The following is a 22,065-nucleotide window of genomic DNA, read 5'->3' as shown; positions in this document are numbered from 1 at the left end:
AGCCATAAAAAGAAACAAAATTGAGTTATTTGTAGTGAGGTGGATGGACCTAGAGTCTGTCATACAGTGAAGTAAGCCAGAAAGAGAAAAATAAATACCATATGCTAACATATGTATATGGAATTTAAAAAAAAAAAAGATGGTTTGAAGAACCTAGGAGCAGGACAGGACTAAAGATGCAGATGTAGAGAATGGACTTGAGGACACAGTGGGGGAAGGGGAAGCTGGGATGAAGTGAGAGAGTGGCATTGACATATATACACTACTAAATGTAAAATAGTTAGCTAGTGGGAAGCAGCCGCGCAGCACAGGGAGATCATCTGGGTGCTTTGTGTCCACATAAAGGGGTCGGATAGGGAGTGTGGGAGGGAGACACAAAAGGGAGGAGATATGGAGATATATGTATATGTATAGCTGATTCACTTTGTTATACAGCGAAACTAACACACCATTGGAAAGCAATTATACTCCAATAAAGATGTTAAAAAAATAATTAAAAAAATTAAAAAATAAGTTAAAAAAGAAAAAAATGATATAAAGATGCAAATATACTATAGTTACAAATTTAATCAGTAGAGAGGTTTAAAATTTAAAATGGCAATGTAACTATAAAAAAAAAAAGGAAAGGTTATATGAATGAACAAATAAACCTTCATCTAGCACAAGAGATGAACAGATAATGCTGAAATTTGATAAATCTAGACACAGTAGTATAAATGTACTTATTCATAGAGAATTGAAGGAAATTTCCAAAAGACTAACAACAGAATTTTTTTCAGTTATAGGATTGTTATTCATTAAAAATCTTCTGTATTTGACTTTCAAACTGTACATGAAATACCTTAATAATATTTTAACCTTAGAATATTATTCTCACCTATCAAATGTTAAAGACTAAACATGAATTTTTTTTTCTTAGAAAAATACTGTTCTACGTTTGAAGTAGAAGTCAGTTTACCTTTGGAGAGGGGGAAAGGAGGAAGGAAATAAAAGAAAGCAACTCACCCAAGCAAAAGTCGCTGAGGTCAGCAAAAGAACATCTGAGCACAGAGTCTTTTCTGCCTTCCTCAGTGTTAACTGGAAACAAGAATAAAGAAGACTTTCTAGTTTTGGGGAATAAAAAAATAATGACAGAACAACTACCGTGGTGACTGCTGTCCAAATAACAGCCAAACATGAAGAAATGTTTTTAAGTTAATGAGTGGAAATGAGAGATACATCTATATTACATTTTAACACTTTGATTCTCTTGAACAATTAGCCACTTTCCTTATTGGACATGGATGTAAGCTGACTATTTAAAATAGGTAGTATTTCCCAATACTATTGAAAGGAGAATATTGGCATTTTCAAGTCATCCAGAGGAAAAAGCAACCCTAAGGGATCATAAGGGAATTAATTTTCATAACATAAAAGCTCTTAGAGATGGAAGGGAAAATAAAAACACACCCATGCACTGAATGACAGGGGCCTGGTTGTATTCTGACTCCTGACTCTTGTGAAAAGGGATTGTCTGAAGGTATAATGAGTCTCAGTCAGATGTGTGTAGTTTTATTTGCCAACACTTATCTAACCACATCTTCATGCAACCAAATCTTCACTGATTTACTGTCAGTATTATTTATAGTTTTGGGTCTTTCTTTTTAGAGAACGGAGTTTATTATTGCTGGCATATTTAATTACTGGTAATAAATTCTCACCAGGAATGCTAATGAGCCAGTGATTTAGATGGCTGATCTGTCTTCTCTTGCCAACAGAAAGCGTTAGTTCCATATTTGCATGGGGTTGGCTACCTTCAAGGATAGAAAGAAATGAACACACATCTCGCCAACGAATGGCCTTTTGTCTGACTGGCATGGGCTACTGTTCTCCTTTCTATGCCAATCTCCTTCCTGAAGACTCTATAAACACTAGTGGAAAACACTACTCTTTAAAAGTTAAACAAGAAAGTAGAGCTCACCTTGCTCTGCTTTGTCAGCAGAGATTGAGGTTACAGAAGTGGGAGCCTGAGATTCACTCTCAGTTGATTGGAAGAGTGAGGTAGATCGGCTCAAGTTCTTTGAGTAAGCATAGCTCTGGGCCAGGCAAGGCAGGGATCTCCGAGATGGTTTTAATGAAGTTTCTTTTGCTATTTCACTCTTGCTTATATTCATACCTGCAAATTCAAAATGGCAAGTTTTAGCAATAAGAAATAATCAGCAGAAATCAACAAATAATTTTAATTCTTGTGATGGCTGTTTCAGAAAAGTACTCTTGAAAAGCATCACCTAGGGATTAGGACTAGTTGAATTCGTTTGTTTCTATATTGCCAGAGGAAGTGTTTTGAGATTTTTGTCAAATAGTTATGAGAAATAAACAGCTCCTCTTGCAGTTTGAGCTTTCACTGTTTTTTAAAGGTTCTGTAGAAAAGAAACTGAGGTTTAAATTCATTTGGAGAGTTATGAAAACAATAATTTGGATTGTCTTTGGATAAATTTAACCATTTAGGTTTTTAAGCAGTAAAATAAATAAAACCTAATGCATAGACATTCAAATTACTATTATTAACCAGAGCACGTCTTTCTATAACCTATCCTCCTTTAATCACACCACATAATGTACTAATAGTGATCAAGAGGCTGGAAAGGAACAGCATACATGGTTTAGTACAAAAACTGACCAGCAGGGGGACAGCATTCCTGTGCTCCATGTAACAGTCCCTCTCCTCATGCAGAGAAGACTGATCTGCCAGAAGAAAGAATGCCCCTCAACAGGACTCTGTCTCCATAATTAGAAGTCCCAGTAACTGTATTCTCCCAGCAATGAATGACCCCATGTCCCTGTATGCCCCTGTCCCCATCCATCCTCATCCTCCTTACGTTAATCCCAGGGCATTCCTCAGCCCCGGAATACTGCTATGGGTATTCTGGTGTATGCCTTTTTTGCACATATTGAGTATTTCTCTAAGAGGAAGCACTTAGATGTACAACTGATGGATTGAAGGGTATGAATATTTATCATTTGGATAAATAATGCCAAACTGCCTTCCCTAAAAGCTTTATCTTTTCACACTTCCCCAAATAGTACAAGATGGAATCCATTTCCTTATGAAATTCCTTGGGGAACTCTAGATAGTATCATTTGTTTTAATTCTGAATAAAATAAAAAGTCAACAAACAAAAAACAAAAAAATTGTTTTAATCTTCATGTTACAGATTGAACATGTTTTCATATATTTCTAGCCAATTATAATTCTTAAGTGACTAAGCTATTTTATAGTTTTTCTAGTGTGTTGCTAGGCTTTTTTTTTATTATTTTATAGTATGTGTGTGTGTATATACATATGCAGGAGTTTGGGGTATCAACCCTTCATGCAGTTAAAAATCCACATACAATTTAAAACCAGCCCTCTGACTCCACTGTTCCTATCAGTAGTTCTGCATCTGCAGATTCAACCAACCTCAGATTGTGTAGTACTGTAGAATTTTTTATTGAAAACAATCCATGTGTAAGGGGACCCTCACAGTTCAAACTTTTGTTGTTCAAGGGTCAACTGTATATACATTCTTATATACATATATACATATATATGTATATAGTATTTTAGTGACTACATATTAAACGTAATATATGCTGTGCTTATTTCATTGAGTTTTCTAACAATCTTACCAGGCAGACATTATACCTATAAGCTATGCGGAAACTGAGACTTAGAGAGGATATGTAACATTCCTTATATCACACCAACAACAAAACTGTTTGGGATTTATATTCCAAACAGTTTCTAGTGCTAAAACCATCACATCATGTTGCATCCATAAATTAAGTTTGAAACTCCTGCACACCATCCATTTACCTCGAAAATCACAGACACTGAAATGTAAAGAACAGACACCAAAATTCATTCTGGTAGAGGCTAAAACTCAGACGGACTATACCTAGAAACACATCTGCTTTTACCACCCTCCCTATTCACCTGCCCATATTCTCTATATTAAAGTAAATTTCAAACGTAGTTATTGAAAGGTGAAAAAGACAAAGCAAACCCACCAGAACATACAGCACGCAAGTAATGAACATTTTGCCTTGCGATTACTCATCTTAATTCCATTTTTGAGACAGAGTAGAATCTGGGTCTTAATAGGTGCGGGCAAGGGGTACAGACAGGAAAGGTATATATTCAGTAATTATCATATTTATTATAAGACAAATTTAACTAAACTCTACTCATATTGTTTCGGTCAATACTTTTTAGCTACTTTATAATCAGCTCATGAATTAAGTCCAGATTTCTAAGGAAATTTTCAAATGCATGAATTCAAATAAAGACAAGCAGAGGTATCAATGTTCATTGCCCTTTGAGACAAATGAGAATCTTGAAAAAAAAAATAACAAGACAATTTTTGAAAGAGGTTCTATAGAAATAAGACATGGTTGAATAGATGAAATGCAGACAAACCTAGCAGTAGGGATTTTATCTTCCTGTTTTACAAAAAAACATGTATTTATTTATTTTCACATTAATTCTCAGTGTGCAATAAAATGTGAACTAGAAAGGGATTGAAGAAAGAATTATGAATTGATCCAGTCTCTTAGCTTTCTGGGACTCTGTAATGATAAGAAAGGAAAATACCCTTTTGAAGAGGAATTCCCCAAGGCCCACAGAACTCATACTGAAATCCTACTCATACATCATACAATCCCCCTTATTTAAGGACCGACTAGTGTTTTCTATACTACATTCAAGGAATAGCACAGGAAAAGTCTGTCCTAGTAGTTTTTTATGCCTGTGAATATTTTGTCATGTGGTCTTATATCTTCTTTTATTTAGGAAACACAGATGTAGAATATTAAAAGATCAGTTTTTTATTATTGGGCTCTGGTTGAGAATTGCCTTTTACTCTAGAAGAACATGTAAGTAAAAGAATAAATATAATTTTGGAGGTGGCGGTACACAGATGGAAGATGGTGATAGTTGCTAGTAAAGATATGAGACTCAGAGAGAAATGCCTTGGGCCCCTGAGAAATGGCCTTGATGGGGACTCTATACTAATACTAGTCACCTTAATCCACTGACCCCAGCACATATGTTAAAATACTGTTCTTTGAGTTAAAGATGACAATCACATTGGTAGATATTATTATTTTATAAACCAATATAGAGTGAGACTAGCTTTATGCATATCAATGCTGTCAGTATTTTCCACCATTTGATTCATCCCTGTATTTGCCTAGTCATTGAGGAGATGTTATTTGGGCTTTTGCTCTCTGCAGGCATCCTGCTGACACTGGGTATACAATGGTGAACAAGGTGGACATATAATTCCTGCCCTCATGGGACTTGCATTCTAGTAGAGTGTCAGACATTGACCAAACAAATAAATATGTATATACACATAAATTGTCTGAAATGCTACGAAAATACAGGCACGGTTATATTATGGAGAATAATAAAGGGGACTTTATGAAGTGGTCGGGGACATTTTGTCTGAAGAAGTGACATGTTAGGTCAAAAAATAAAAAGGAACCTAACATACAGAAAGGTGTTTATGTATGTTTGTGTTGATGTTTATATATATGTATGTTTGTGGGGGGTGATTTTAGGCAAAGATAATAACATGTGTGAAAGCCCTGAGGTATGAAGATTGCAATGTATTTACAAACTGGAAACAACAACAACAATAAAACTGTTTGCAGTATAGTAAGTGAGAGAAAGAGGTGTAAAGGAGCTATAGCTGCAGTCCAGGTAGGGGATAAAAATTACCTACTGTTCTTTGGGGAATTCTGCATATGCTTATTTGCCCATTATTTTCCACAAATTTATCTGCCTTATGTCCTTTTTTTTGAATAATTGCATTTGCCAAAAATCATAAAATATTTTAAATATACTCACTTCAAATGGGAAATGAAATTGGGAGAGGCAATGAAATTTACTTACTCTAGGTCATAAATCAAGCAACTGGCAGAACTGAATGTGAATGCTATGGCCATTGGATTCCAAAACCTATGATCTTTTCAAAATGTTCCATGGCTCTTCATGAACCCCAATCCTGGATGGGTCGTTACCATGGTTTCACTTGGTAGAAATATCACACAAATTTTAAGCAGAGAGCTCTGAATGTAGAAACCACAGAGCGAAAGCAAACCTCAGAACCTGTAATTCTATACCCACAATCTTAGACAACTGTGAAATATATGTTGATGAAAAATGAATATGTGCTATTTGGTACACATTAACTGGGAATGTCTACCCACCATCTATGAAACTGTTGTTCTTTTGCTGATCTATAAAATAATAGATATGAATAATATAAAATCTGCTATGAGTTAACAACATGTGTAACTGAGTTGCACAAAATAAGTTATCAGCTATTATTTGTAATCCTAATTGTTATTTTTCAGTTTCCATCATTTAGTTAACAACATGTGTAACTGAGTTATATGAAATAAATATTAATTATTATTTTTAAACTTAATTTTTATTCATTCAGTTCTATCATTTATTTAACAATTCCAAACAATTATTGAGTTCTTTCTCTGGACCAGAACTTAACTCAGTGTTGGGTGAAAATGGTGGTCACTATCAGGAGAAGTATATATATATATATATATATATATATGCAGTTCTTTATATTAAAAACTAATATACAAAATATGGATAAGGCATCATAGAACCACCAAAGAGGAGTCCAAGTGGTAGTACCAGGGAAGTCTTGACTGTGAAGGTAACCTGAGCTGATTCTTTTTGAAATATTCCTTCTCCTATATTTTTATTTATTTATCATTCTTGGATTTAATACATTTTTTTCAAAGGATTATGCATATAAAGTAAGAAAGTCTGTATAAAACTCTCCATAAACACATAACTGCAGAAAATATTTGTTAAATGCTACATATAAAGAAAATTGAGAAAACAATGTTGATGATGCACATATCCTTCCTACAGCTCTGCATTTTCCTTCCCATTTATCTTTAAAGCAATGCTTTCTCATTTCCTGAACTACCAAGTGTTTCCAAAGCTATCATACAGATCAGCTTTGCTAGAAACCAATATAATCTAAGCTGAAAGTATGAGATCCTAATGTTCGAAAGAGTACAGTTCTTTTCAAAGTTCCACATCGAATGCCATCATATTCTGCTTGGCATAACCAGCAATATCTCTTCTTTGCTTGGCATGATTAACACTAACTACCCCCACAGCACATTCAGGCCTTTTTTCTTCTATATTCTAAAGTTCCATTTCTTTTCTTGTATGACTTTACCTGGTACCCTTGAATAATATTTGATAGCTACCTATTTAAAGCTAATAACTAGAAAAGAGACGACAGTAACACATCAGTTTGGGTAAGCATATGCAACTCTTAAGTTTAAGGATAAACGTGTAGAAGTATAGAAATGTGTCATATCCTATATTTAGAACAGATTTTTCTAAAGCAACAATTAGTACTACTTCCAACTGTTCTAAGAGCACTTCATAAATTCTCACATATTTGAAAGGATCTCATGAAATGACAGTTTCACTTGGGTATACACAAAGGTCCAATTGCAAATGAGATGTAATTGCAAACAAGGTATCTTCTAGAAATACATTCACATAAGACACCTGACATCAAAGGAGGTAAAGCTGTTATTAAGACATTACTTAACTCAATGGGCTTTGAGCTGATATGGAGTTTTAATTGGAAAAATAGGTTCTTTGAAAACTTCAAAGAGAAAATTGAAGAGAAAAGAAAAATTGGTTATTCTCAGTGAAAAATACACATTTTTCAAAAGATCCACTCTTTTAGTAAAATTTCAAGAAGACTAACATCCTAAGGACTCATGTGAAAAAAAAATATGTATTTTTTTATAGATCAAACTTTGAAATTTCTGCCAAGTACATTGTTAGAAGAATTTTGGGATATATGTAGCAAAAGAACACGATATTATAACCTAATGAATTTTATATTATGCCCACAAGAGGGAAATTTAAAAAATAAATTTAAAAATAAATATATTTGTCCCTTGTTTTATTCTCAAGATGAATTATGTGGTTTAGTAAGATTTTATACCTTTATCAGAAGTATTTTAGAACTGTTGGGCTGAGGGGAGGTGGTGTCTTAGGATGCCATTTAATTTCATAAAATCCAAACACACTTTTCTATATTAGTGGATACAATCAAAGCACATTTATCTAAATAATAAGCTTTGGGGGGGAAAAGCATAAATGGGCACAGACTTTTCTTATTTTTCTGCCTTGTCAAAATCATTATAGTTTTCTCTCCTTCAAAAGAACATGTGGCTTGAGTGTGTCCTTCTTGGCATAAATTACTTCTACGTGATAAAAGCTCCATTTATTCTGTGCCTACAAAGTGCTAGGGGCATCCTGTGTGTTACCAGTAATTCTCATAATAGTCCTGTTAGGATGTGTCATCCCCACTTTACATGTGAAAATCCTGAGACACAAAGGATGTAAGTAACTTCTCAAGTCTCGCACACAGGAAGTGCTGGAGCCTGAAACAAACCAGGTCCATCTGATTTCAAGGCCTCTGCTCTTTGTAATATAACAAGCAACTTCTCTGTTTACTCAGAGACTTCTTTTACAAGTTTGCTCTTCACTCACTTTTTAGTTTTCCTCTCACTTTGAACAAGAAAAAGTTTGTCTACTTAGTACTAGAGTACTCTAGTACTTAGTACTAGAGTACTCTAGTACTTAGTACTAGAGTACTCTAGTACTTACTAGAGTTCTAGTAGGGCAGAGATGGCTAACTCAGAGTAACTGAAGAAAGCTTAATAAAGGGATTATTTAAAGGGTGTGGGCAGGATTAAGAGAAAAAGGATAATGGTAAGGCTCCCTACAACTAACAATGCTCAGAAAACTTTACCACCCTTGGGCCTGCAGAGCAAGGAGAGGAAATAGATATATGAACCTGGAGACAATTATAGGTGGGGGAGAGGCCACAACCGTGAGAGGCCCGTGTACCGCAAAAAAAAAGAAAAAAAAAAACAGGTAGTGCTAGTTCTCTAAATTTGCTCTTCTTTTTTTAATTGCTTTGGCTATTTGAGTTCTTTAACCTGACCTTATACATTTTAGAATCAGCTTACCTATATATACAAATAATTGTGTTGACATTATGATTGAGATTGAATTAAATCTAATATATATCACTTGGGGAAGAATTAACATCTTAATTATGCCAAGTCTTCTAGTCCATGAATCTCATATGGTTATTTATTTAGGTCTTTCTTTGATTGATTGAACTATATTCTGTAGTTTTCTTCATACAAATCCTGTACACAGTTTATTAGATTTATAGCTAACTATTTCATTTTGTTGGAGCTTTTACAAAAGATAATATCATTTGTTGTTTTTTTTTTTGCGGTACGCGGGACTCTCACTGTTGTGGCCTCTCCCGTTGCGGAGCACAGGCTCCGGACGCGCAGGCTCAGCGGCCATGGCTCACGGGCCTAGACGCTCCGCGGCATGTGGGATCTTCCCGGACCGGGGCACGAACTCGTGTCCCCTACATCGGCAGGCGGTCTCTCAACCACTGCGCCACCAGGGAAGCCCGATAATATCTTTTTAAACTACAGTTTTTCACTGTTCATTTTTCAGTCGTGCATTGCTAATGTACAGAAATGCAATTAATTTTTGTTTATTGCTATTGTATTCTGTGAACTTTAAACATTATTTATTAGTTCTAGGAATGATAAACATTTTGTAGATTCCTTGGAATTTTCCACATAGACTATCATGTCTGCCAGAAAGGGTACTTTATTACTTTCCAACTGAATACATTTTATTTCTTTTTCTATCCTCATTTTATTTTCTAGAACTTCCAACTGAATATTAAATAGCAGTGGTGAAAGTGGAAAATCTTGCCTAGTTCCTGATCTTGGGGGAAAGCAAGCTCTCATGATTAAGTATGACGTTAGATGTAAATTTGTTGTAAATGCATATATCACATGGAGGAAGTTTCTTTCTAACCTTAGGTTGCTGACATTTTTATCATGATAGATGTTGAATGTCTTTTTCTGCATTTATTGATATATCATGTAGTTTTCCTCTCAAGTCTGTTAGTGTGGTAAATTATAATGATTGTTTTTTGAGTGCTGAACCAACCTTGCATTCCTAGGTGATATTTAATATATTTAATTCTCACAGTAATCCTAAAAGAAAGTTTTGATTATGCATGTTTAAGATTGAGAAAATTAGAGTTAACTTAAGGACATTCAGCCCAGTAATTGCCAAACCTATGAACTGAACTCAAGTCCATGAGATGCCTGAGCCATGTTCCTTTTACCATAGCACCCTGCCTTTCACAAATATGCAAGAAGAAATATTATTAACGGCCTCTAGGGCAACAACAAAGACCCTCCCTCTCTATACTCCACTTCCAAGGTAAAGAGGCCCTGGTAATGTTCTAGAAAATGGACATGTTTGTTCCAGGGTTCTTAAGAGTGAAGCCAATGGGTACACTGATAAAAGAGATCACAAACTCTGGCATGTACAGCCTCTCTCTTGGTCTTGCCTTTTCACTATATTTGTCTTCCATGTGTTGGGATTTGTGAAGGTGAAGCAAAAACAGTATAGGGCTTATGCAGCTAACCTTTTGGAGGATAGTTTAACCAGTTTAGACTACTCCTTAGGGATATGTTTTCATTTTCTTTCAGATTTCCTGGTGTTTATTAAGGTTCTGAAAGAATGTGACTTTAAGGTTCAAAATTAGATATAGGCCTAGAAGAAAGAAACCTAAAAGGCCACTAGATCTGCTGTTATTTTATATCTTTTTTTTTTTTGCGGTACGCCGGCCTCTTACTGTTGTGGCCTCTCCCATTGCGAAGCACAGGATCTGGACGCACAGGCTCAGCAGCCATGGCTCACGGGCCCAGCCGCTCCGCGGCATGTGGGATCCTCCCGGACAGGGGCATGAACCCGTGTCCCCTGCATCGGCAGGCAGACTCTCAACCGCTGTGCCACCAGGGAAGCCCCTATTTTATATCTTAAAGCATAGTCCAGTTCAGCAGAGCTAATAATTTTGAGGCCAAGGCCCTAGTTAGAAAAAAATAAAACAAACAAAACACACCATCTTGTGTCTTCTCTGCATATCTTTCTCGTGAATCTATTTTAAGATTTGAAAATAAATTTCCTGGGTCTCAGTTAAATCTTTATCTTAATTCAAGAAATGCTTACAAATCCTTAGGGATTCTATGCTCACATTCTTTGTCTAGTTCCACAGCATTATTGGAATTTACTTACTGAATAGTGATACCAACATTCAAATAATGTCTAAGGGACAATAAAAAAAGTGCTTTAAAATGAATATACATATATTTTTTGTTTAGGGTAGAGAAGGAGAGTAGAGTTTGGATGATCTTAGGAAGAATATGACTGGCGTATCTACAGCAAGACCACTTGTTATGTAAAACGAAAGTTATTAAGAAAACAATTGCCAACCTATACAAAATCAATGCTCAGCACTTTAGTTATTATATCAAAGCTGAAAGCAGTAAGAAATTTAAGAATAATTCATTTAATTCAGTAAAAGTCTAATGTCAAAAACCTCAAGGGAGCTTCATTGCCTCCTAATTTTCTTTTAAAAGCTGTCTGAGTATAAATGTTCTAATCTTGTCACTATAGAATGAAGAATGTATTTTAAATTGATAGACTGACATTATAAAAAAGAATGTTTTCAAATCACTCATGATATGCAGAAATTTCATGCCCAGTTCAAAGACAGAGAAAAAGGGAAAATGTCCCTTGCTTTATTTCCCTGGTTTTCAAAGAATCACTTGTCCTTGATAGGTTTTCTTCCAAAATGGCACACAAAAGAACAAAGAAGTGTTCTGGAATTTTCTTTTCTACTCTTTAAAAAGGAAAATGGACTGATGGATGAAGAAGAGCTGCTTTTTTCAATAGGAAAAAAAACCGAACAACAAAGAAATGTGAACAGATTCAAAAGACAAGAGCCCACTGGCTGCTTTGTCTCTTCCAGTGGAAACTATAGCCATAATTTTTTATTCAGATATGCATTGTCAGTAAAGGTTACTTTATTTATTTTTACCTTACTGACTGGATTACAGACCTTTTGCAGTCAGAGGCAGCAGTGGTCAAACAGGTGAGACTGGGATTGGTATAGGTCACAAACACAGTTCAGGGTATGGCACTGAACCTCTGAATACAGTTATCTTTAGGCCTAATAGGTCTTTTGAGGACATACTGTTATGTGAATGAAAAGGTTTAGATGGGACTCTCATTTCAAAAGGGAATACCCCAGCAGGTCTAGCATACAGTATTTTTCAATATGTCAGTTGGTATAGTGGTCTCAGGGCAGTGCTAAGAATATTCAGTAGCTCCTAAAGAGATTCCAGATAGACCTGGGCATATAAAGGCCTTAAAGTAGCTTACTTGCATCTCCAAACAGACATACACACACACATGCACACACATACACACATATACTCATACCTACCCCAAGTAACATTTGGTCAGTCTGGCTCTCTGCCTTGGTACCCATGGCTACTTCACAGCCACAGTGTGTGTTTTGGGGTTGGGAGTATGGTTTCAGGATAAAAGAAATCACTCCTCTCAACTATTAAGCAATTTCCCCAAAATCGAAACAAATAAATTGGCCTGATCATAATGGTCATGGACAATTCTAAAGAAGAGTACTGCATATTATTTTTTTAAAAATCCCAAAGCAGGGGATTACTCCAATGCTAGATTTGGATTAACTTCCAGATTCTGGACAATTTCAATTCCAAGACTGCAATATACTATGGTTTTCAGAGTTAAATTTTGTGATTCTGTTTCTAAGAGAAGTCTCAAGGCCTTTATTTCAAGTTTTGTTCTAGTTCTTCTCAGCCCTACTTTATTTAACCTCCTTTCAGTTTCTTTAAGTCTGCAACTGTGAAGCTGCCAAAAAATGCAAGAAGGCTATAAACTCAGGTAGCATATTTTTATAGACTTGGGCAGGAGCCATTGTGTGTAAATTCTCTTCACTAATCCAATCCCTTTGTACTGTTTTTGAAAGAAATAACAAGGGAACTCAAAGATTAAATTGATGAAAGGAGTACATAAATATAGTTTATGACATTAGTGCTTTGAGGTTAAGTTCTAAAGTAACTCCTAAGGTAAGGGGTTAGTTTCATATTAAATTCATTTTCAAGTTAAACTGGTTCTCCAACATATTAAAATAGACTGAAATTTATGATAATTCTATACATAGGTTAAAATAATAATATTTCTCTACAAACATAGAAAGAGTAATTATACTAAGATCAAAAAATTAGACAATTCCAAGGAAATGCATTTAAGTCACTTTCAGATAACAGTTTCCCCCAAATGCATGGCATAGCAGCCTTCATATATATATATATATTTTGTGTGTGTGGTACGCGGGCCTCTCACTGTTGTGGCCTCTCCCATTGCAGAACACAGGCTCCGCACACACAGGCTCAGTGGCCATGGCTCACGGGCCCAGCTGGTCCGCGGAGCGGATCTTCCCGGACTGGGGCACGAACCCGCGCCCCCTGCATCGGCAGGCGGACTCCCAACCACTGCGCCACCAGGGAAGCCCCATATATTCTTATTTAGGGATTAAAAGAGTATACCATAAAGACAGTGTAATTATTATCTTCAGTTAAACAATATATAAAGTAATTTCTTCAGTGAAGTAAGAATGGGAACGGCATTCAGGGATGATAGGCTGACAACTTGCAAATATGTGTGATTGCAAATATGTGTGATCGAACCAGGCATAATTCCCTTTACTTCCTTCGCCTGATTTTAAGAGCACCATGGGCAACGTACTGTCAAGGCAGGACTCAGCACTGCTGAGTAAATATAGTTCATGGCTGCCATGGAATTGCAGGATGAGGTACAATGTGTTCAAGCCATTCCCAACTGTAAGGCACACATATGAAATAGTCTGTGTCTTGTGAATCTCTCTTAAAAGAACCCTGATTTCTGGAACACTGGTGACTGCATATAACATGCATTTCCAGAAATACATAGACATTTTTCTGACTCCACTTATGACTTTAGAGGTTAATGGGGAGTTTAATATATCTAGCAATACATTCAAAAGCATCCATACACTCACACAATCTCTCTTTATTCTTTCCTTAAAAGTAATGTCTCTTTCTTTTGAGTTTTAATAGCACCTAGGCTCCTTAACTAATAATGGTAATTTTATTTGCATTGTAATTTCTGTGAGTAAGCTATATTTCTACCATTGAACTCAGTCCCTTGAAGTCAGGGACAACAGATGCTTCCTCATTTCTGCCATAGTAGCTTGGTCAGTGCTTTACATTCACGGAACAACTTGAAGCACTACGTAGATTTCAGTATACCAGCCATGCTCCTTAAAATATACCAATATACCATCGCAGACTAAAAATCCTAAAACAGCTATCAGAGTATTATATCAATAGCAATACTGTTTCACTATATGCTACAGCTATTAGATTTTTTAAAGTATATTACCTGTTAACATGTATACGCACAGAGATTATTATTCATGTAATTTTTTGTTTTATGATTTAAAAATTATGATTTTGATGAGTTATTATTTATCAAATAAATCCTTTATTTGACTTTTCTATTTTTGCTTAGTCAATATTATTATAATGATGATTATATTCATTAAGGGATTTTTATATGCCAGGCACTATGCTAAACCATTTACATACCATATTTCTTTTTTTTTTTCATACCATATTTCTGATCACATAAAATGTATCATTATCCTCATCTAACAGGTGGCTGAAAATATAGGCTCAGATGGCCTAGTTAAATTGCTTTAGGTCATATAAACAGTTGAGCTAATATTCAAACACAGATTTATATTTATCCAAATCCTGTGGAATTGTCACAATAGCTCTCTTATCTCTATATAAATATTTTGAATTTTTAAATTATAATTTACTTAATTTAAGGAATGATCAGTATATCACTTGGAAATATTTGTTGTTGGAGAGCATTTTTTTTTTTTTTTTTTTTTTTTTTTTTTTGCGGTACGCGGGCCTCTCACTGTTGTGGCCTCTCCCGTTGCGGAGCACAGGCTCCAGACGCGCAGGCCCAGCGGCCATGGCTCAAAGGCCCAGCCGCTCCATGGCATGTGGGATCTTCCCGCACCGGGGTATGAACCCGTGTCCCCTGCATCGGCAGGCAGATTCTCAACCACTGTGCCACCAGGGAAGCCCTGGAGAGCATATTAATTAACAGACATAGTGACTGATTTTATGTCATTAATTTTCAATTAATACTCCCCCAATTTTCATGATCAACCATGCACATTGGGAAGTACCTACTTCACTGGTCCTATCGTGGAAAGTTACAAGGAGAGTAAAAAATGTGGGGTTATAACATCTAATCTTAGACTTCATGGAGGGGAAAGGACAAGTGAAAATGCACTCTTCAAATGCAAAGATGGGCAAAACAGTTACACCGCTAACTGTACCTATAATATAGAATGTGTAAAACTACAAATAATGAAGAACATAGGAAAGGCAAAAATAGGTGTGGGTTTCTTGAAGTGAACAAATGAACAGATATGATAAAAGGGAAGTGAGATGCGTACAGAAGTATTCAATAAGTGCATACAAATGTGCCAGCATGTCACTTGGAGATCATACTGGCTAAAGTTTGTGAACATACTTCTGAGTGTTTTGACTTGAATCATTAAAAGTTAGTACTTAGGGCTTCCCTGGTGGCGCATTGGTTGCGCGTCCGCCTGCCGATGCAGCGGAACCGGGTTCGTGCCCCGGTCTGGGAGGATCCCACATGCCGCGGAGCGGCTGGGCCCGTGGGCCGTGGCCGCTGAGCCTGCGCGTCCCGCATACCACAAAAAAAAAAAAAAAAAAAAAAAAAAGTTAGTACTTGGTGAAATGCAAAATGGTATTAGTAGGATCAATTTATTTTGAAAAATCTGGGATAGATTAAGTTCCTTTTTATAAGGTCTACTTCTGTGCAGTCTAATATTCGCACTATAATTGGCATATCTCCAAAAGAAATGTTAACTTAATTTATGGTAATTATTGGAGACAGTGGAAATGATAAAACACTTTTCTCACATTGGCAAAATTTGCAACTCTTTAGCTAATCTAATTAGACTTGACATTTTTGTTACAATTAACATCTCTTTATCCCCACGATAGGTATTATTCACATCAGTCTTCTCTCTTAGACTATAGACTACTTGCAGTCAAGATCTGCAAACTAATATATCTTTATATCTTGCAAAACATGGGACACCATACCCTGCATAGTTTGCAGAGCGGGCAAATTCCTGAATGAAAGAATGAAATATTTCAATCCTCAGATACATCTAAGTTGGTCTTCCATGTGACACATTTTATAAATGGATGCCTCTGTTTCCATCAAAGTTAAGATACTTTTCCCTTTCTCCTACTCTAGAAAATTTTTATAATTCAAGCCTAGCAATTTCCCCTAGAACCAGAAAAACCCTCTGCCAGAGGTTCAGGAATCTCAGGTCCCAGGACAGAAAGACAAAGCGGTTTCTGACAGCCAGTAGCATGGTGAGTGCCCAGGGTGCCCATCCTCCAAACAATGGAAATATCTACTGATACTGCTCTAACATTAGACTCTGCAGCTCTGCTTACATTATGTCATTCCCTGCTCTAAAACTGTCGATGGCTCCCCCAGGGCAGCCTGTTCCACATTCAGACAGTTCCAGCTGTTAAGAACTTTTTGTAGAGCAAAAATCTGCCTGCCTATGCTTCCCGACATTGGTTTGTTCTGCCCTTCAGAAAATCAAAAAAAATAAATGCGGTCTTTCTTTCATATGACAGCTCTTCAAATATCTGCAGACAGCTATCATTTCCCCTTCAAATTCTGTATTCTCTAAACTAAAGATTTTGTTTCTACAACTGTTTTCTGGGATGTTGCCAAAACACACCATCTCCCTTCAATTCCTATAAAGGTGATGATTTGGGATTCAGTTCAGAATCAACTCTTAACCTGTGCTCGATTTCACTGTGTTATATTTTGCCCAGAGAAGTAACATTCTGTAGAAATATCTGGAGGTGAGGAAAAAGTTTTTTATTACTGGAAAATAGAGCAGAAAGTGATGCAGAGTGGGGCAGGGGACAGAGATGGGGCTACAGAGGAAAGCAGAGATTAGCTCTTGAATGGCCTTGCATGGCCTACTGAGGAGTTTAGACTTTATCTTTAGGGGAATAGAGAGCCACTGCAAGCTTTTAAGCTGTGGAGTGACACAGTCTAATTCATCTTCTCAGTGTGGAGAATGGATGTGAATAGGATAAGAGTAAGTCATGATAACAAGTGAATAGGCTGCTTCAGTTATCGACAGGAGAACAGAAGGTGGCCTTAGAGCCATGGTTGTGGCGTGGAACTAGAAAAAAGTAGACAGTTTAGAAAGTTAGAATTCACATGCCATGAGGTTTGATTGAAAATACTCATTTAATACTAAATATAAAAGAATATCCTGTCAGCACTACAGTATGTTTCAACAGCATAGAAGCAGAGAGATAGCAGACATTAGTTCCAAGTGGGGATAGTAACAGTGGTAGAAGAAAAAAAGTGCCATTTGACTTATGTCTTGAAGAATGCATGTGGTTTTCAGAGGGCAAAGCTGGATGTACAAAACAGTAAAGCAAATTAACCCAGGCACAGAGATATATGTATAGTACTAATGGGAACGCTCAATTGCAGAAATGTTTGTTTTGTTTTTGCTGATCATTGCACAATGTTGGACTTGAACTCTATAACACAGTTTTTCCTAATTCATAGATATATATAATTATATATATTATATATAATTCTGTGGAAATTATTCAGGCTGATTTTAAAAATGAGTTAATCTATTTCCTAGAACATAAGAAACTTAAACCAAGTCTTGATTTCTGGAAAACATACATAATCAACTTCACAGTAGATGACAACTTGAGGGGAAAGAGTAAGTATATTTTGTATGATTGGAACAACTGAGGAAATTGATGTTATAGATAATGTCAGACACACCTCCCACTGCCCCCCTCCAACACACACACACACACACAAACATACACACATATACACACACCACACACACACACACACAAATATACACACATATACACACACATACACACATACACACACACATACACACACACACACACACACACACACACACTGCAATAGATTCTTTGACCTTTTAAACCGGGCTGGTTTAATTTTTTATCTACTGCAAAACTTACCCACTTAAAAGTTAACAATAGGTTATATGTTCAGTCTTATTTTGCCAGTGTAATCAGTAGGTCCATATGGACCCCAAACCTTTCTTTTTCTGTATAATGTAGGTGAAAGGCTAACTAAACCAAAGTTTTCCAAGAATCTTGTGATTACTGAGAAAATTCTATCCAAAGATAAAATGGGATTCCTGTGGAATTCTCACAGGAATTCTCTGTGATATTAAAAATTGCATTCAATGGTCTATCAGCAAAGGCTCTGAGTGATGAAACATGGTGACTAGAGGGATCCTCTGTTTGATCCCACTTAGAAAATATGCCATCAAGGCTTAGAATGCCAAAAATATGAGAAAAAGGAAAAAAAAAACTGTTAGAAATTGTAGAGTCAGAGGAGACCCTGTAGACAGCTCTGCAGTTTCAGTGTGAGGTCCATGGTCACCTGCAGAGTATATTACAATGCAGACTCCTCAGTATTTTTCCAGGACTACTACATCCCTCAAGAAGGAGTCTAAGAATCTGAATTTTTAATATACATACTCACGTTCCCTAAGTTTGAAAACTGCTTGTACAATGTAACCTTCATGTTTAATCAATAGAGAAACTGACAGAGAAGATAAATGATTTGCTCAAAGTTGCACAAGTAGCTTTTAACGATGATAGGGGACTTGTCTCAAATCTTTTGTGTCACGATTATTTGCTCTTGATCACTTGGTCTTGACCATTAGCTCAAATGCATGACATTTACAGAGGACAGCCATGTACTAGCTTCATCATCTTATAGGTTGGCCTATAAAGAATGTGTGCAGACAGCAAAGGATACCATAAACAAGACCAAAAGACAACCCTCAGAATGGGAGAAAATATTTGCAAACGAAGCAACTGACAAAGGATTAATATCCAAAATTTATAAGCAACTCATGCAGCTCAATAACAAAAAAACAAACAACCCAATCCAAAAATGGGCAGAAGAACTAAATAGACATTTCTCCAAAGAAGATATAGAGATCGCCAACAAACACATGAAAGAATGCTCAACATCATTAATCATTAGAGAAATGCAAATCAAAACGACACTGAGATATCATCTCACACTGCTCAAATTGGCCATCATCAAAAACTCTAGAAACAATAAATGCTGGAGAGGGTGTGGAGAAAAGGGAACCCTCTTGCACTGCTGGTGGGAATGTAAATTGATACAGCCACTATGGAGAAGGGTTTACTGGGACGTAACCCCATGGTAAGTTGAGGAAGATCTGTACAACAGAAGCAGCAGCCAAGGAACCAGTAGGAGAAATAATGGTTTTTATTTAAAGACAGTCACGGCATGGAAGCAACCTAAGTGTCCATCAACAGATGAATGGATAAAGAAGATGTGGCACATATATACAATGGAATATTACTCAGCCATAAAAAGAAATGAAACTGAGTTATTTGTAATGAGGTGGATAGACCTGGAGTCTGTCATACAGAGTGAAGTAAGTCAGAAGGAGAAAAACAAATACCGTATGCTAACACATATATATGGAATCTAAGAAAAAAAAAATGTCATGAAGAGATTAGTGGTAGGATGGGAATAAAACACAGACCTACTAGAGCATGGACTTGAGGACATGGGGAGGGGGAAGGGTAAGCTGTGACGAAGTGAGAGAGTGGCAGGGACATATATACACTACCAAATGTAAATTAGATAGCTAGTGGGAAGCTGCTGCATAGCACAGGGAGATCACCTCTGTGCTTTGTGACCATGAGAGGGGTGGGATAGGGAGGGTGGGAGGGAGGGAGACGCAGAGGGAAGAGATATGGGAACATATGTATATGTATAACTGATTCACCTTGCTGTAAAGGAGAAACTAACACACTATTGTAAAACAGTTATACTCCAATAAAGATGTTAAAAAAAAAAAAAGAATGTGTGCAGAATTGGTCATTGATGTCCTGAGACTCAGTGTCTTCTCAATGGTTTTCAATCATGTTTGGTTACTAGGTTTTACCAGCAGAAGTCAGAAAACCTAAAAAGTAAAGAACTAAAGAAATGAACATAGATACATTTATAATGTCTTTGTCAATAAAAAGACATACCTCCTTTCTATTTTCTTTAATAGAACCTGGAAGAAAATAACTTCAAGATTAGAATCTGTGACAAGCTTAGAAAATATTTAGGCAATATTATGACATCATCCAAGAGAGATAAGAGAATTCCAGAAATGGATTATTTCAAGCATCAGCAAAGTGTTGATAGTAGATAATACCATATAAAGCAAATGGCATTTTATCTAATCAAATTATTCTTTTTTTTCACTTTGTAGATATTTTTTTTTCATGGAAAGAAGAAAAAGCTATACAGTGTCTGTGAGGGGGAGAAAAAAGTATCATTTTTTTGAATGAGTGCTATGAGGCAAACACTTTAGTAGGCACTGCTATCTAATGACTTTAGATACACACACACACACACACACACACACACACACACACGGAATTACTTGTTATTCAAATTAGCCGCTATTAACAAATTTACCAAGAATTAGTAATGTGATTTTAAAACTTAATTCCACTGCACAAGACATGGAATTTTATGGTTTTCTTTTAAGTATCCTATCTTTTGGAGGTATTTTCTGAAAAAAATCACTGTTATATTTCCCCATGCAATTTTTCATCACAACACTGACAATGGTGACATTACTATAAATGTTAGTTTACATAAATGATCCTCCCTCCAAAGGCTTGCTAAACTGGAAATGCCTTAAGGAAAAAGAAACCAAAATGAAGTTTAAGTTGAGTAAAGATAATGGTTTCTTTTACTGCTCCTGCTAATACTGCCACTAGCACTGCCGGATTTTATCAAGCATCAGCAATATTCTAGGAACTCTGCATGTGTTAGTTCTAAACTTTGCAACACAATTGTTCATTAATTACTTTTCTTCTTTATGTAGAATCAAATCTAGAGAAAGGTTTAGTTAGTAAGGGCAGCAATTATTCTACAAATCAGACAGGGAGTAAATTTGCCTTGAGAAGCAGTAGTTTTCCAAAGTGATTAGGCAAAACAGCATTAAAAAGGCCTCAAAAGGTGTGTAAGCCCAGCATTGGTGCTCTAGAGTCCAACAAAACAGAAGCTCAAATTCATCACATAGCGTCACCTGGACAAGTTCTGATGAAGACTAGGAGTTAGTTATTCAGTGTAGTTTCTTGTTTTGACTCATTCAGTCATCTGTTATCCAAACATTTACATTACTAAGCACCTACTTTGTGACAGGCACTATTTTAGTTCTATCATATTAAGAGGATGAATAACACGAAGTCCTCCTTTTGTGTAACTCACATACAAGTGGGAAAGACTGTCCATAAAAACATGTAATGTCAGGCTATTTATAAGTGCTCAGAAATGAAACAAAAAGCAGGGTATGAGAACAAAGAATGATGGGCAGTTCAATTTTAGATGGGGAGATCACAAAAGCTCACTCTATGAAGGTGAAGAATGAGCAAAAATCTGTGAAGTGGAGAATAAAGCATGCAAACATATGGGCTGAGAGCATCCCGGTGCAAATGCAAAACGAGTGCAGGTCCTGAATTAGAAAGAGTTTGAAATGTTCAAAGAAGAGCAAAGAGGCTTCTGTGGCTACAGAACAGCGAGTAGGAGAAGAGTAGCAAAAAATAAGGTAAACAAAAAAGCCAGGAGCCCTATAATGTGGGAGCCTGTAAACCTCAATAAGGAATTTGCCTTTTATAATACATGAGATGGGAAGTCATTGGAAGGTTAAAAGCAGTGACTTGGTCTGGTTTTTTTTTTTTTAACATCTTTATTGGAGTATAATTGCTTTACATTGTTGTGTTAGTTTCTGCTGTATAACAAAGTTAATCAGCTATACATATACATATATCCCCATATCCCCTCCC

At 36.2% G+C, this 22,065-nt stretch overlaps 1 protein-coding gene across 1 annotated transcript in view; it reads right to left on the bottom strand.

The window, feature by feature from the left end:
* Positions 1-22,065, bottom strand: part of ANO3 (anoctamin 3) — a 439,317-nt gene that overhangs the window by 208,466 nt on the left and 208,786 nt on the right. Inside the window, 2 exon segments of the mRNA XM_024119081.1 lie at positions 1,006-1,077; positions 1,961-2,155. Coding sequence (XP_023974849.1) covers positions 1,006-1,077; positions 1,961-2,155 — 267 coding nt within the window.

This window comes from Physeter macrocephalus, chromosome 16 (genome assembly GCF_002837175.3).
Source record: "Physeter macrocephalus isolate SW-GA chromosome 16, ASM283717v5, whole genome shotgun sequence".
NCBI lineage: Eukaryota > Metazoa > Chordata > Mammalia > Artiodactyla > Physeteridae > Physeter > Physeter macrocephalus.
This window is presented reverse-complemented; position numbering and strand designations above follow the sequence as displayed.